Genomic DNA, 17,868 nt, shown 5'->3' with positions numbered 1-17,868 from the left:
GCAGTCCAGCCCGAACTGCCAAGTCACGTCTTCCCTGGACCGGAAATAGCATCCTGGGACCGGTTTCTGGCTAATCAGCCAGGCTAGCTTGAATCCAGTGGCAAAGTAAGCAAGGGACCCACGTCTGGGCACACCCTGTCAACTTACGGTGAACAAAGCGATACCAAAGGGGATGATAGACGGATCAATTGAGCAAATCAAACACTAACCCCCAGTCAACTGATATGGGTTCAATCCATCATCATTCTTTAGCTCACTCCACACCCCCAATTCAGACATGGCCATATGCAAATCAGTCTGACCCTGTGCCTCATGGGACCAGTCCAGCCCGAACTGCCAAGCCACGTCTTTCCTGGACTGGAAACAAGCATCCTGGGATCGGTTTCTGGCTAATCAGCCGGCATCAGCCAGGCTAGCTTGAATCCAGTGGCAAAGTGAGCAAGGGACCCACGTCTGGGCATATCCTACCAACTTAGGGCGAACAAAGCAATACCAAAGGGGATGATGGACGGAGCATTGGAGCAAATCAAACACTCACCCCCAGCTATAGTGCATGGTCCTGGTTGTACCCAAGTCGAAATGCAGAAGGACACCTTCGACCGTCTGCAGCTATAGTGCATGGTCCTCGTTGTATTCAAGTCCCAATGGAGAAGGACACCTTCATCCATCTGCAGCTATAGTGCATGGTCCTCGTATCCAAGTCCCATTGGAGAAAGACACCTTCATCCGTCTGCAGCTATAGTGCATGGTCCTGGTTGTATCCAAGTCCCAATGGAGAAGGACACCTTCATCCATCTGCAGCTATAGTGCATGGTCCTCGTATCCAAGTCCCATTGGAGAAAGACACCTTCATCCGTCTGCAGCTATAGTGCATGGTCCTGGTTGTATCCAAGTCCCAATGGAGAAGGACACCTTCATCCATCTGCAGCTGTAGTGCATGGTCTTCGTTGTATCCAAGGCACAATGGAGAAGGACACCTTCATCCATCTGCAGCTATAGTGCATGGCCCTGCTTGTATCCAAGTCCCAATGGAGAAAGACACCTTCATCCGTCTGCAGCCATAGTGCATGGTCCTCGTTGTATCCAAGTCGTAATGGAGGACACCTTTATCCATCTGCAGCTATAATGCATGGTCCTGGTTGTATCCAAGTCCCAATGGAGAAGAACACTTTCATCCGTCTGCAGCTATAATGCATGGTCCTGATTGCATCCAAGTCCCAATTAAGAAGGACACCTTCTACCGTCTGCAGCTATAGTGCATGGTCCTCGTTGTATCCAAGTCCCAATGGAGAAGGACACCTTCATTCTGGTTGTAAGTTACGGAAAGCTGAATCCATAGTATGTCCTAAAGATACCCATCCACCATGTACATTAAATGTAAAGTAAATGTATCTTATATGGATCTGTGTCAATTTTCAAAGATGGCCAAATTTCATAAATTTGTATTCAATGAATCTATATTTGAATTGTTTACATAGTCAAATTCAATCCTGAAAGTCTGACATGGATCAACCCTTCACTGACCTATGAAGGGCACCGCAGGATTAGAGATGCGTTTTTTTATTACTGTACAAAAGCTTTGAGGTTCTATGTGAAATAACGACCTAGGATTCGCGAATATCCTTCTTGGCAGAGGGCAATGCTTCAGCGTGTGGTGTAGGGCCAAACTTGACCCTGCACCTCACAATACTATCACTGTACCTAGTCATTGACGCACCGCCTGATCACACATGCTTTTCTTTTTTTTGCAGTGTGAAATCTCGGCCGGTGCGGATGCCCCCGGGGTACCAGGCGGAACTCGTGGTCCAGTTGGTGTGGGTGGATGGTGAGCCGCCGCAGCAAATCACTAGTCTCGCAGTGAGCTCAGCATATGGCCTGTAAGTACTCAAGATTCCGCTTCAAATGGATCCCTGTGAACAACTGAGCATGACATCCGTAACTGTACATTGTGGTGCTGTCTCAAGATGCAAAGAAGCTACATCAGTAAACTAATGTTCTACCAGCACAGATATTAGCTAATTAAATTACTGGAAAAGGTTAAACTATTCATACTCGTCTAAGCTGTAAAGCCTCCTCTCCCTCTCAGCTTTATTTAAATAATTACTATAGTATTAATTAAGTCGGGCTTCACTCTTGGTTGATGTACTTTGCTTTCACAAGACATTTTTCCTATTTTGACAAGTTGTATAGAACTGTTATGTGATTAGGTCTCGCCTACACAGCGCGCATATGCTGCATAGGCAAAAAGACTTTTAGCAATCGCTTCGGCTTTTCAGCCAAAAATGTGCACGCGTTCCATTGCCTTCAATGGCAACGCGTGCAAGTTTGACGATTCACTTGCGGGAGCGCGCGGCGCCATATGGTAGCAATTATCGCTCCTGGCGCTGCTCGCTCTCTTAGGGCCAGCGCACTTGTATTGCTTTGTGTATGATCTGGTGCTGCCGGCTGTAGACTTTGATCTCACTTGCGAGTAATGATGGAATGACCAAGATTGCTTATGTGTGGGCCGGGCACACCCTTGGAAGCTGGCACAGGGCGACAGTGGAGTCTTCCGAAGGTGGGTGAGCGTCTGTCAATCTTCCTGACAGTCTTGATCAGCCAGGCAGGCAGGGGTGCGGAGGACGCTTCACGGGGGTCAGAGTGGGTTCTGGCAGCAGGGCATTACTTCCGCTGAGGTGACACAGTACAAGGGCTGGTACAGAGGTCTGCTTCAGGAAAAGAGGTTGCCCATTTTAGTGCCTGATGAGATGGTGCATTCTGATGGATACATCTGCCAGTGGATTCCTCACCTTGTGAATATCCCCTGCGCCAGCAGCATTCGGAATTTTTTTGTAGCTTTCCACATTGACGAGGACGACGTCACAATTGCATGGCTCCGCTCGCGGATCCGCTGACATCACCGGAGCCATAAGAGAGCCTTGTCGGCGTGATGACGTCAGTTCCCTGTTTTCCACGCCATCGACACTAATGGTTTTCCGGGACTCTCTGTATTTTTCTAGTTACTTTGTGTTTCTGGCTTGCTTCTCTTGTATCTTTTTTGAGATGTCTTCGAGGAAGTCGGGTTTCAAGCCTTGTCGAGAATGTGGGGGACATATGTCCATCACAGACCCCCACGAGGATTGTGTTTGGTGCCTTTCATCGGATCAGGATGTCGAGGGTTGTTCTTGCTGTCGCAAGATGAACCTTAAGGCTTTAAAGGAGAGAGAAGCCAAGTTATGTATGGCTAAGATGCGAAAAGAGAAAAGAGGTCAAAGAAGATCGAGATCGCGGTCAAGGTCAAGGTCGAGGTCGAAGTTGACGTCGGGGCATGCTTCGAAGTCAAAGAAGCACAAGAGGAAGAAGAGACATAGTTCTCGGCGATTTACAGACAAGGATTCGGCTCCGAAGACGACGTCACCTGAACCTCGACATCGTAAGGACTTCGTCTCTCCTTCACCTTCAGGCTCAAGTTAAGGTACTCTAGTTCGTTTGGCTTTGCCTGTAGCTTCTTCAGTGCGATCTCCGACGCCGGCTCAGTCTCCGGTTCCAGTTGATGAAGCACAGGTTCCTGTTGAAGCAGAGGCCCCATTGGCTCCACCGTCGGCGCCGGCTGGCTCGACTCCTGTACCTCAGCCTGAGAATGTCCCGGGATCCTATCCACCTTTTCCTGGCCCGGGGAGCCATCATATTACTTGAATGGAATGTATGGAGTCTTTTCGAGAGCTATGTAGCCCTCTGGAGCACCTTTGGGTCCCATGGGTCTGATGGCCTTTAATCTGGGAGTTCCTCAAGCTTTCGCCTCCGGCTCCTTTTATGCCATTTCTTCCAGCAGCTCCGTCCTGGCATTTTCCAGCGCCGACGACGTTGACTGGGTATCCTTCATCTCCGGCGCCGTCAGCCCGACCTTGCTCGCCTCAGGCTGTGCCACCGGATCCAAGTTCGACACAGGCACTGGATCCATCGGAGTCGTGTCTGGCGCCGCCGGTGCCAAGGATAAGGTTGAGGCCAGAGGCACAGAGTTTTGGAGGAGCAGTGCTATCAGGCAGAAATAGAAATGGAGGAAGGTGAGCTGGGAGAGTTAGAAGACTTATTTGAAGGAGGCGAGTGGATTGGATACATCCCCAAAGTGGGAACTTTCTCTATCTGTGGATGTTCCTTTGTAAGGATGTGGCTCCTTACCACACAGTTATTAGGAAAGCGGCAGAACTACTAGACCTTCAGGTTCCAACAGCGGAGTATAAATGTGATATCTTGACTGAGGTTCTACATTCACCCTCCACTGTGATAGAGCCTTTATTACCTTTTAATGATGCTATCACAGAACCAGTTATGGAAGTCTGGCGTAAGCCCTTTTTTTTAGCTCCGGCAGTTTCAAGATCTGTCACTAGAAGGTACAGGGTGGCACAAGGAGATCCGGATTTTCTAACTTCCCATCCGTCTGGTGGTTCAAGCTGCTTGTTCTAAGAGATCATCTGGAGCTTTTCTTTAAGTCCCTGGAGACCGAGATCAAATAAACTTGATCAATTGGCTAAAAAGGCATTTTCATCGGCTAGTATGGCCTTGAAATCTACAAATGCCACCTGTCTTTTGGGCTGTTACATACATGCCCTTATGGATTCTGCGAAACAGCTTACTCCTAAATTATCTGATGTGGACAGAATTTTTTTTTATAAAGTCTTAGCGGACACTCAAGCAGCTGCACACCAGGTGATTAATAGTGTTCTGGATGCTGCAAACTCTGTAGCCAGATAAATGGGTTCTTCGGCTGTCACAAGGAGAAGTACTTGGCTCAGGTCATCGGAGTTCTCGCCGAATGTTCAGGCGATTCTTCTTGACCTCCCTTTTGATGGTTCTGGACTGTTTGGTAAGAAAGCAGATGCGGCCTTACAAAGGTTCAAAGACAGCAAAGCCCCCGCTAAGTCCTTGGGCCTGCAGGCGCAGCCTAGAGGCTCTAGTTACAGGAGATACAGAGGTTTTGGACGGTCTTCCTTTCAGACCTACAAGCAGCCTCAGCAGCAGCAACAGTAGCAGCAGCAAAATACTCTGTATAAGTCATACAGAGGCAGGAACAGAGGACGTCCACGAGGTCGTCAGCCCTCCTCCTCCTCTACCTCCCCCCCTCTTGCCACAGCAAAGCAGCCCTAGATCCACCATTCTGGATCATGTGGGTCTTGTGGGGGGGGTTGGCTTACCCATTTTTTTTACAAAATTGGGAATCGGTCACTACAGACCTTTGGGTTCTTGTGGAAAACGGGTATGCACTTCCCTTTCGGGAATTCCCTTCACATTACCCTCCTTATCAAGGGACATGTTCAGAGGACCACCTTCTTCTTCTGCAGGAGGAAGCCCTTATGTTACTGATGAAAGCTGCGATTGTGGTGGTTCTGGAGCAGGAAAGGGGTCAGGGATGCTACTCGGTATTTCCTGATTCCTAAGAAGAATAGCAGGTTACGTCCAATCCTGGATCTCAGGATCTTGAATCTTTTTCTGAAGCAGGAGAAGTTTAAGACGCTCACCCTAGTGGAGGTTCTTCAAGCGCTGCAACAGGAGGACTGGATGGTGTTGATCGACTTGCAGGATGCGTATTTTCATATCCCAATCCTGACGTATCTCCGTTTTACGGTACGGTCGCAACATTATCAGTTTGCGGTTCTCCAGTTTGGACTTACTACTGCACCTCGAGTCTTCACCAAGGTGATGGCAGTGGTGGCATCCCATCTCAGGAGATCGGGGATTCCAGTTTTCCCCTATCTGGACGACTGGCTGCTCAAAGCAGAGTCGCCAGAGAAGGTGCTTCATCATCTGCAGGTTACAACTTAGTTGTTGTGAAAATTGGGTTTCTCGATAAATGTGCCCAAGTCTCACCTGGTGCCCTCTCAGTGAAACCTGTTCATAGGGGTGGTACTGGACACTACTGTGTGTCGAGCATTCCCACCTCCACAAAGGATTCTGGACATACGAGAAATGATTCCCTTGTTTTACAATGGAGCGGTCGTTCCAGTCCTGAAGGTCCTTCGCCTGCTCGGTCTGTCTGCTTCCTGCATTCTGTTGGTCGCACATGCACGCTGGCACATGAGGGCACTCCAGTGGTGCCTCCGCAGGCAGTGGTATCCGCACAACGGAGATCTCAGGGAGTCAGTCAGGATCTCCAGAGAAGCTGCAGTGGATCTATTTTGGTGAAGTGTGGAGGGCAATCTGTCTCAAGGAAAGCCCTTCCACCTTTCATCATCAGTGGCCACAGTGATAACGGATGCATCCATTTTAGGGTGGGGTGCTCATCTGGGGGATCTGGAGATCAAGGGTCTTTGGTCTCCAGAGGAAAGGTTGCTTCACATCAACCTTCTAGAGTTACAGGCGATACGTTAGGCACTCAAGGCTTCTCTTCCCTCCCTTCGCGGTCCGTCAGTTCAGGTCCTGACAGACAACACTACCGCGATGTGGTATGTCAACAAGCAGGGAGGAGAAGGGTTGTATTATCTTTGCAGAGAGGCTCTGCGACTCTGGTCCTGGGTTCAGGACCACCAGATTTGTCTGATGGCAAATCATCTGGCCGGAGTTCTGAACGTATGTGCAGACAGTCTCAGTCGGCAGTTCTCCGCCAACCACGAGTGGAGGCTTCATCCAGAGGTGGTTCGTCACTTCTTTCGGACGTGGGGAACCCCTCGGGTGGACCGGTTTGGTGCTCACGAGAACGCTCACTGCCCGTAATTCTGCAGTGTCCAGTATCCGATGAAGGGAGCTTTGGGGGATGCGTGTCAGTTGAGTTGGGGTTCACAACTCCTTTACCCGTTTCCTCCCATTCCCTTGATTCCTCGGGTTCTGAGGAAGATTCGCCAAGACCGGGCCCAAGTCATATTGATCGCTCCGGATTGGCCAAGAAGGGTGTGGTACACAGATCTTCTCCACCTCATCACACCCTCCGCTCCATCTCCCTCTCAGGGCAGACCTCCTCTGGCAGTCGCAGGTTCTACACCACCTCCTCCAGAGCTTGCACTTTCATGCCTGTAGATTGAACGGGGCAACCTGAATTCTTTCTCTGTCTCACCTGATGTGGTGGATGTTATTTTATCGGCCAGGCGACACTCCACCAAGTCTATCTATTCTTACAATCAATCATACAAATTTGTATAGCGCGCTACTCACCCGCTAGGGTCTCAAGGCGCTGGGAGGGGGGGCGGAGGGGAGTTGCTACTGCTCGAACAGCCAGGTCTTGAGTTGTTTCCTGAAGGAGAGGTGGTCCTGGGTCAGCCGTAGGTGGGTGGGGAGGGAGTTCCATGTCTTGGCCGCCAGGTGGGAGAAGGATCTTCCTCCGGCGGTGGCTGTGCGAATTCGTGGGACGGAGGCGAGGGCGAGGCTGGCGGATCGGAGCTGGCGGGTGGGTGTGTAGAATGTGAGGCGGCTGTTGAGGTATTTGGGGCCCATGTCGTGGAGAGCCTTGTGTGCGTGGGTGAGGAGTCTGAACGTGATCCTCTTGCTGACGGGGAGCCAGTGCAGGTCTTTCAGATGGGCAGAGATGTGGCTGTGAAGGGGGATGTCCAGGATGAGTCGTGCAGAAACGTTCTGTATGCGCTGGAGTCTTTTCTGGAATTTGGCTGTGGTTCCAGCGTAGAGGGTGTTCCCGTAGTCCAGATGGCTGGTGACGAGGGCCTGGGTGACCGTCTTCCTGGTTTCGGTGGGGATCCACCGGAAGATCTTTCGGAGCATGCGCAGGGTGTTGAAACAGGATGACAAGACAGCGTTGACTTGCTTGGTCATCGTGAGGGAGGAGTCCAGGATGAAGCCCAGGTTGCGTGCATGGTCCGTTGGCTTGGGGGCGGTGCCCAGGGCCGGGGGCCACCAGGAGTCGTCCCAGGCAGAGGGGGATGGGCCCAGGAAGAGGACTTCCGTCTTGTCTGAGTTCAGTTTCAGACGGCTGAGCTTCATCCATTCCGCGACGTCTTTCATTCCTTCCTGGAGGCTGGCTCTGGCGGTGGCGGGGTCGTTGGAGAGGGGCAGGATCAGCTGGGTGTCGTCAGCCTAGGAGATGATGTTGAGGTTGTGTTGGCGTGCAATGGCTGTGAGTGGGCTCATGTAGACGTTGAAGAGGGTGGGGCTGAGCAAGGATCCTTGCGGAACGCCGCAGATGACTTCGGTGGCCGCTGATAGGAACGGGGGGAGGCGGACTCTCTGGGTTCTTCCGGCGACGAACGAGGTGATCCACTTCAAGGCCGTTCCTTGGATTCCGGTCTTGCTGAGGCGCTGTATCAGGGTGCGGTGGCATACGGTGTCGAAGGCTGCTGAGAGGTCCAGGAGGATGAGTGCAGCTGTTTCCCAGTTGTCGAGCAGGGACCTGATGTCATCGGTAGCTGCAATGAGAGCGGTCTCGGTGCTGTGGTTTGCTTGGAAACCGGACTGCGAGGGGTCGAGGGATCCGTTTGTCTCGAGGAAGTCGTAGAGTTGTTTGTTGGCGGTCTTCTCGATGACTTTGGCAGGAAAAGGGAGGAGCAAGATTGGGCGGAAGTTCTTGAGGTCCGTGGGGTCCGCGGTGGGTTTCTTCAGGAGGGCGCTGAGCTCGGCATGTTTCCAGCTTTCCGGGAAGGTGGCGGATGCGAAGGAGCTGTTAATGATGTCCCAGAGTTGGGGTGCGATGATGGAGTCAGCTTTGTTAAAGATGTGGTGTTGGCATGGGTCGGTTGGGGAGCCGGAGTGGATGGTGTTCATCGTGCGGGTGGTGTCTTCGAGCTGACCGAGGTCCAGGTGCAGAGGGTGGTGGTGGGGGCCGCTGGCTCGGTGGTTGGGGGCGTGGTCTGTGCGCCGAAGCTGTTGTGTATGTCGGCGATCTTGCGGTGAAAGAATGAGGCGAGTGAGTCGCAGAGGTCTTGCGAGGGTGTGATGTCGTTGTTGCAGGTGCTGGGGTTGGAGAGCTCTTTAACGTTGCTGAAGAGTTCTTTGCTGTTGTGGGTGTTGTTGTCTAGTCGTTCTTTGAATGTCGTCCTTTTGGTGGTGCGGATCAGCTGGTGGTGTTTGCGGGTGGCGTTCTTGAGGGCTGTCATGTTTTCTGTTGTCTGTTCGAGGCGCCAGGCTTTCTCGAGGGTGCAGCAGGTTTTCTTGGAGTTTTTGAGGTCGTTGGTGAACCACGAGGCTTTCTTGCTGCAGGGTTTGCTGGGAGGGTTCTTCAGTGGTGCAAGGTCATCGGCACAGTTGGTGAGCCTCTGTGAGGTTGCGGGCTGCTTCGTTGGGGTCCGCCGTGTTGGTGGGAGGGTTCTGGCTGAGGGAGGTGGTGAGCTGGTAGGCTGTGATCTTGCTCCAGCTTCTGCGGGGGACCTGTTGCGGGTGGTGGTGGTTTGTGGTTCTCCTGAAGTTGAAGTGGACGCAGCTGTGATCTGTCCAGTGTAGTCCGGTGGAGTGGCTGAAGGAGATATGCTTGCTGGAGGAGAAGATGGGGTCGAGCGTGTGGCCGGCGTAGTGGGTGGGGGTGTTCACCAGTTGTTTGAGTCCGAGGTTGGCGAGGTTGTCCAGCAGGGTGGCGGTGTTGCTGTCATTGTTGTTCTCCATGTGGAAGTTGAGGTCCCCTAGGAGGATGTAGTCTGAGGAGGTTAGGGCGTGCGGGCTGACGAAGTCTGTGATGGCTTCGCTGAATTGTGTGCGTGGTCCCGGGGGTCTGTAGATGAGAGTGCCTCTGAGGGTGGTCTTGGGGTCGGTGTGTATCTGGAAGTGAAGGTGCTCGGCGGCGGTGAGGGTTTCGTAGGAGTTGGTCGTGATTCGGATGGTGTTTCTGTGGACGATAGCGACGCCTCCTCCGGTTTGGTTGACGCGGTCCCTCCGGGTGATCTTGTAGCCATCCGGGATGGCTATGGCGATGTCGGGGGCTGAGGAGGCGTTCATCCAGGTTTCTGTGAGGAAGGCGACGTCAGGTGATGTTGTTTCGAGGAGGTTCCAGAGTTCGACGGCGTGCCTGTGGACGGAGCGGGTGTTGAGCAGGATGCATTTGAGGTGATTGTTGCTGGTGCTAGGCTTGGCGGGTGCCGGGCAGGGTCGGAGGCAGGTGAATTTGCAGGTTTGGCAGGTGTTTCGGGGTGGCTCGGTAGCAGGCGGGGTTCCGGCCGGTGTTGAGTGCGTGGAGGGTGGCGTCGTCGTATGTCTGTCGGGTGAGTTGGCATCGTCGAGGGCCAGGCACGGACGGGCACAGACGGGCTTGCCTTTTGTGCGCCTTCGGCGCACCAGCGGCACCCCCGATGCGCGCGCCGCTTTGCGGCCTCCATATGAGGGTAGAGGGAGGGCGGAGCAGCTGGGAGGTGAGAGCGGGGCGGCCAATGGGAGTAAAGGGGGCGGTGCCGCGGGGCACAGCGGCGGGAACGACGAGGGTATGGAAGGAGGGGGATGATAACAGAAAGAAAAGAGGGGCACAGCGGGCTAAAGGAACTGGTGGAGGCAAAAAGGGGTTAAGGGCACAACAGAGGCAAAACAGAAGCAATCTAGGCACAAAAGGAAGGAAAACAAGCATTGGAAATGCAATAGGTCTCGCATCTGAAAAGTTGGAGCTATTGGTCTTGTAAATGACAAATATTTTATTTATGTGTTAGTTTTTAAAATAGCTAAATTGATAGCTTTGTCATTTACAATGCCAATAGTTATAACGTTAGCGAATGTGACACCTATAGCATTTGTAATGCAACATGTTTTGTATGTACGTGACTTAGATGGCAGCTCTGGCCGTTAGGCCACATCTCTAGAGAGATGTACGAAGTACTGAGGAAGACAAGATAAACTGCACTTCAATAATGATGTCGAAATTAAGTTAGTACCTCTTTGATCGTGTCACTTCATGAGTGTGGCTGTTGTTTTAGCGGATGCACATATATAATAAGTGAGAGCTAGTTAGACCTTTCAGTGCGTCCAGACACTAAAACACACGACCTGAATATTTTCTAAATTTGCAAAGAACGATGTGTTTGGCTTCATGGTGATAGGCTTGAATCCTAGTGGGTCCACTTAACCATTTATCCTTCAGAGGTCGGACATAGTGCATTGAGTTGGGTAATTGCAAACGTCTGTTATTTTAACACCAAGACACCCGAAGCTGAACATGCGCTTTACGTTATAACACAGCCTTCTACCAGTCTATTTAACTTTTCGTTTGGAACTAAGCACGTCCTTTTGTAATGTAACGGTTCCTATTGTGAATCGCTCTGACACCTTCGGGTAAAGTTCGCGCTATATCATAAATAAATGCAAAATGCTGCAGCCTAACATGTCACAAGGTTTTGTTTAGAAGTCTGAGTTCTGCTAATAGCACACGGTCTGCGTCCATTCGCATTAGTTCCACTTATTTTCAAGCAGTATTGGAGTTTGGACTGACTTTTAGGCACTGTGACCAACGACATTGTGCAGCAGTTGGTACAGAAGCACATCTAGTTTGTATAAATAAAAAAAAATTTGTTCTGCTGTCTGTGGTCAGAGGAGCAGAACCGAGGAAATTCTGGTGACTGGGCACTGCCTTTCACCTTCCTTTTGAAGGAACCAAGTTAGAAACCGCAGCAAGCAATTCTAACCTGAAATCAGATTATACGGTCCAAGAAAAACATTGTCTTGGACAGTAAGTGCACAATGATGGAATACACACGAGAAGCAGACAATGAAAGACGCATATTTCTTCGAAATTTGAGATACGTTCATTGTGTCTTGCTCTGGCTGCGGCCCTGCAACAGAGGCGGTCATCGGACACCCCCGGATCCAGTTTAAAATGGAAGACAAAGGACGAGTCCGCAGCGCATTCTTACCCTGTAGATCAAAACAAAGTTGACAATCTGAACCAGCTGTGTGAACAGCGGCTGTTTTTCCATGCTTCCAACGCCTCCACTTCCCAGGCAAGCATACCCAGAGAGCAACGCGGGTGCCCTGGAGAACCCAGGCCGTTATTGACAGTGTGTGTGAGTGTAAGACATCAGCTGGGGAGCTTTTAGAAGTTCACAGCTGTGCACAAACACACTAAAGCCAGGAACAGTTTGCATCACGAGTGCACATGCATGCTGCATTGCATGCATGGTGCAGTCGGTTTATTGCTCCTTAACCATCATCTCATAGGAAACAGCCATCCTCACAAAACAACATATTCGTACCTTTGCCAAGCAGGTAAGTATCCTTTTCAAATAATTTTAGCGTTACGGGTGAGTACATGAGGGTAAAGGTGATTTTAGGGTTTAGTGTGGATAGGGGTAAAAGGAAGGTACAGGTGATTTTAGGGATCAGTGGAAGTTAAAGGAGGTAAGGATTATTTTAGGTTTCGCGGTTTTCACAAAAGTTGGTCAGAAAAACAAGACCTTTGCGCGTAATCCATAGTCGAGGATCATCGACACAAACGAGGTGATAGTCAATAGTAATAGAAACAGAAGCTAGACTACGCATCTTTCCGTGCTACTGATTTAATAGTGTATTAGGGATGCGAAAGGTTATATATATATATTTTTTTAAATAGCGCTTTTCCCCAAACAATATATGTTTGAGTTATTTATAAGTCATAATTATAACGATTGGCAAATCGAAGCGTGTTAACGAGACACGGCCTGACGGCCGTGAAAGTGAAAGTACGGCCGGCCGGCCGTGAATAATTAGTGGAGGAGCAGCCAGGAGAGAGCAGGAGCGGAGGCGCCAAGCTGGTTAACATATGGCTGACGATTTGATGCTCTGCACGTGCATTTTAGCTCAATGCGCTTGCGCATTGACCTAAAAGCGCACGGCCACAGCATCAAATCGCCAGTCTAGTTAAAGTCTGTTTAAGCCCCTATAGTCTCGCCAGCTCAATGTGCATGCGCATTGACAGGCGAGACCTAAAAACGAGGCAAAAACGGGAAGGAAATCGAGCAGGGGCATTCAGCCCGGAACCTAGGCAACACAGCAACAGCCGGGATGCAGGCAAAGGCAGCGGATTCGGTCACACAGGGGGCTGCGTGGCGGTGAGGGGAGCGACCTGCCTGGTGACAGGTGGTCCAAATTTGTCAAATGGTGCAGAGAGAAGTCTATTGTTCCTTTGAGTGCTCGTTTATCCAACATCCTTCAGTTTGCTCTTTCTCTAGCCCAGCAGGGTTTTGCTGTGGCTACTGTGAAGGGCTATTTGTCGGCATTCATTTGCTTGCCAGATCAGCCATCTTTGTTTAAATCACCCATTGTGTTAAGGTTCATTAAGGGCCTTACCAACAAATTTCCACCCACTCCATTTATTGTACCGCAATGGGACTTAAATCTTGTCATAACCTACTTGATTGGTTCTCCCTTTGAACCCTTACACAAGTGTCCTTTGAGACTATTGTCTTTTAAAACAGTATTTCTTGTTACCATTACCTCAGCAAGGAAGGTAAGTGAGCTTCAAGCTTTGAGTTCGAACCCCCCATTCTTGACCATTCATGCTGACAGAATGTACTCAGGACCAGGGCTGCTTTTCTGCCTAATGTGGTAACTCCCTTCCATCTGGGGCAGTCCATTACCCTTCCTACCTTCTATTCTCCCCCTCACCCATTCAAGGAGGAGGAGCATCTTCACCGCCTGGACCCTAAGAGGGCGGTGAGTTTTTACCTCAATAGGACCAAAGACTTTCGTATGGATCACCAGCTCTTTGTGGGCTTCATTGGCTGCAGGAAAGGCAGAGCAGTGCACAAGCGCACTCTTTCCAGATGGATTATCTTGTGCCTCAAGATCTGTTACTCTTTGGCTGGTAAGGAACCCCCAGAGGGTATTAGAGCTCATTCTACCAAAGCAAAGTCTTCTACATCTGCTTTGTCTAGAGGTGTTCCTGTGGAGGACATTTGTAGAGCGGCAACTGGGGCCTCCCTCCACACTTTCGCAAAGTATTTATGCTTGGATTCCGAAGTGAGGAGGGACGGAAACTTTGCACGTTCCGTCCTACAGAATTTTTTGGTATAGAAAGGTGGATACCCTTCTCCGGAAGTGGGGACTGCTGTGGGATTCTATTCACAAGGTGAGGAATCCACTGGCAGATGTATCCATCAAAAGAACAAGCTTTCTTGTTCAGAGTTTTACATATATTTTGGTTTTAAAGACCACGTGCTGCAGAGTTCCCTGCCTTCAGGAATCTTCAGGCAACCGTAAAGATGTCAAGATAACTCTGGTGATCAATCTTCCTGCTGGAGAAAGATCAGAGGAACAAAAGGGGGTGGTGATGGACGGAGCATCTGAATCAATCAAACACTCACACCCAGTCAAATGATCTGGGTTTAATCTATCACCGTTCTTTAGCCCACTCTGCCACCCCAGTTCAGACATGGCTATATGCAAATCAGTCTGACCCTGTGCCTCATGGGAACAGTCCAGACTGAACTGCCAAGCCATGTCTTCCCTGGACCGGAAACAAGCTTCCGAGGACCGGTTTCTGGCATTCCAGCCGTCTTCAGCCCCGGTCCAGGGAAGGCATGGCTTGGCAGTTCGGGCTGGACTGTTCCCATGAGGCACAGGGTCAAACTGATTTGCATATGGCCATGTCTGAACTGGGGTGGTGTGGAGTGCAAAAAAACGATGGGTTTAGGCCCAGATCTCTGTACTGGGGTGAATGTATGACATTGTTCTGCATTCTGTCCATCTACCTGTGGTTTTTGCATTTGTCACCCCGAGTGGGATGGGTATGCTCAGACGTGAATCCCATGCACTCCACACCACTGTATTCAAGCAAGCCGGGCTGAAGACAGCTGTAATGCCAGAAACTGGTCCTCGGAAGCTTGTTTCCGGTCGAGGGAAGGCATGCCTTGGCAGTTCGGGCTGGACTGTTCCCATGAGGCACAGGGTCAGACTGATTTGCATATGGCCATGTCTGAACTGGGGTGGTGTGGAGTGCAAAAAAACAATGGATTTAGGCCCAGATCTCTGTACTGGGGTGAATGTATGACATTGTTATGCATTCTGTCCATCACCTGTGTTTTTTGCATTTGGAGAAAGATCAGAGTTATGTATGCTGGAAGTTTTGACGCATCATAAAGCAGAGCCTGTGTATCATGCAAATCACAAAAGTGCAATAACTGAGGGTTACTGATTTCGTAGAGAGATGCTCTAGTTACTTGGGTTGTATGATGGAAAAATGATGTGAAATAGTCTGCATGCCTTTACCACACATTTGGGTGATAGTGAATGAATTTGTGGCGCCGGCCCTAAGTGACACCACAAGGAAACAAACACGCTCGAGATTCCTTTCCTGGCAATACTACTAATGCAGACAAGTTTAACTCTATACAACATACAAAAACAAACTGTCAGGGCCCGCTCCGCAGGATACGATCGATGAACAAAGGGGTCCACCTCCTGATGTTACCAACACCCCGGATGTAAAACACAGGGGGTTCGAACCATCAGGCGAGGGATAAATAATGAAAAGAGACCGGGGAAGGGAAGGAGTCAGCAGGGACAAGAGATCTGAAATGAAAAAACATAGGAATTATAGCACACATCTATGTATAAGTATACTCTCATTAATTCTCACTAGAACCAGAATACCTTATGAGGCTGTACACATTCCTCCAACCATAACAAGACAGATATAGTCCAGCTTCCTGCAACAAAACACAGTAGTTATTACACCAATCGCTATTCACTACACCTCCAAACCAACTCATTAACGCCAATACCCATACACACCATATCATGAGGATTAGGACTTTTCATATGACCCCATAGACTTGTAGTCCTCTACTTATTCAATGCAGTAGAGACTACTTCCCCAGTAGTTCATAAACCATAAATGAGTTGAGGAGAGGAAGCTCTATAATCACTCGAATATGCTATTGTCATGTCACTGAAAATGGGCAAGGAAAGAATAATGGACCACAGACGGAGAAACAATAGGTTAGTGTTCACCATGTAAACTGTCCGTGTTTGCCGAACGGTAATGTGTGGTTGCGACCACCACTACGTTCCGCTGCAAGCAACTATTCACCAAGTAATCCAAAGCACCGGCGGTAGGTAGTTGTGACCACCACTCTACCCCAGCGATAACGTGATCCAAAATACCCTCGGTGTTTAAATACGGAAAACCCACCTACAATCCACTTCAGTCCCAAGCCCAAGAATAAAGTTACAATCCAAGAAAAACGAACTGCACGGCAACTGGCAGCATCCGCCGCTCAGTTCCGCGGACAACAAAAACTGTTTATCAGTTTCCCCCTTCCGAACTAGCACGCGTCAGCCGACGAGTATCCTCCAGCACACAAACGGGGAATTAGCAACAACAAGGACAAAAGCACGCGAGCAGAGCGGCTCCCAGCGGCTAGAATGCCCAACACTGTACCTCACAAGAACGGGTGAATGTCGGGTCCGTGGCTCCAGCCGAAAGGCACAGCTTCACGCCACAGCTAACATGACTCTCTCCAATCTCGACAGAAACAAAGCAAAGGCTCATAATTACGTGCAACTTCCTTCCTGTTTCCACCGCCCATATACTTCCTGAAACAGATGCTCATGGGAATTGTAGTTCCTTAACAAATTGGGTAGGCGCGGTGAGGCTTGATCCTGACAGAATGCCCTCCCCCCTAGCGCCTCCTAGGCCCGGGTTTAGCAGGGAACCTCCGATGGAATGACCTGACCGCGACAGGAGCATGCACATTCTGGCAAGGCTCCCAAGAGTCGTCTTCAGCAGTGTAGCCCTTCCAGGCCACCAGATACCACAATGCGCCTCTACGTCTCTTAGAGTCCTTTATGCATCGAACCACATATTCCAACCCACCATCACACTGCACTGGCGGCGGGGCCTTTCTCCTAGCTGACATCGCCGGCTTCAACAAGCTACAGTGAAACACCGGGTGGATCCGCAATGATGCTGGAAGCTTCAATTTATATGCCACAGGGTTAATCTGTTTTAGAATAACGTAGGGGCCGATGTATCTAGGATGGAACACCGAACGGAGTTTGAAACGGATATTCTTTGTGGACAACCATACTCTGTCCCCCACATGATACGTCGGACCTACCCCACGGTGTTTATCCACCCATTTCTTGTAGACCGCCTTAGCATTGACCAAGTGTTTGGATACCTTCCTCTGGACAACATGCAAATGACGGACCAGACTCAGGACTGAAGGCTGATTTCCCACATCTCCAGGGATGGCTATAGGCAAGGCTCGAGCGTCAAATCCATAATTGGCAAAAAAGGGTGACACCCCCAACGAACTATGCCACGCATTATTGTAGGCAAATTCAGCTAGCCACAACAGGGACACCCAGGAGTCATGTGCTTCTGCAGCATAACAGCGTAGGTATTTTTTCAAGGATTGGTTAAGCCGCTCAGTTTGACCATCCGTCTGGGGATGGAAACTGGTCGACATGGTGGCCTTGATGTGTAACGCTAAGCACCATGATTTCCAGAAGCTGGCGATGAATTGAGGACCCCTGTCAGATATTATGACTTCGGGTATTCCATGATATCGGATGACATTAGACAAGAGTAGCTGTGCAGTTTGACCAGCTGTGGGGAGGTTTCTGCATGGAATGAAATGACCCATCTTTGTGAGGCTATCCACCACAACCAGAACTGTTGTGTGTCCATGATCTGTGGGCAATCCTGTAACGAACTCCACGCTGATGCTCTGCCATGGCTTCTTTGGTGTGGGCAGAGGCAATAGTTTCCCCCTGCTCTGACACTGTAAGGTCTTAGCACGAGCACACACATCGCACTGGCCCACCCATAAGTTCACATCTTTGGACAGCGAGTCCCACCAGAACTGTCTCTGTACTAAAAGTACTGTTTTCTTTATGCCTTGATGACCTGACATTGGGGAAGAGTGACACCACTCAAAGGCTTTTTTCCGGCTTTCCATTGTAGGCAAAAACAATCTGTTTGATACAAACGGCAGACCCTGTTTCAGAGAACGACCGGGTTCTTTGCTACTCCAAAGAGTCCATGCAGCCACGGTTTTT

General features: G+C 50.1%; 1 protein-coding gene across 5 annotated transcripts in view; it reads left to right on the top strand.

Moving 5' to 3' along the window:
- STXBP5L (syntaxin binding protein 5L) overlaps positions 1-17,868 on the top strand; it is a 1,891,501-nt gene that overhangs the window by 1,257,046 nt on the left and 616,587 nt on the right. For all 5 annotated transcript variants that reach the window (XM_086935625.1, XM_086935622.1, XM_086935624.1 and 2 more), the window contains exon 17: positions 1,752-1,877. In XM_086935625.1, the coding sequence (XP_086791751.1) occupies positions 1,752-1,877 (126 nt within the window). The remainder of the gene's footprint in view (positions 1-1,751; positions 1,878-17,868) is intronic.

This window comes from Lissotriton vulgaris, chromosome 8, assembly GCF_964263255.1.
Source record: "Lissotriton vulgaris chromosome 8, aLisVul1.2, whole genome shotgun sequence".
In the NCBI taxonomy this organism is placed as follows: Eukaryota; Metazoa; Chordata; class Amphibia; order Caudata; family Salamandridae; genus Lissotriton; species Lissotriton vulgaris.
The sequence above is the reverse complement of the archived record's forward strand: the minus strand, read 5'-3'. Positions and strand labels throughout refer to the sequence as shown.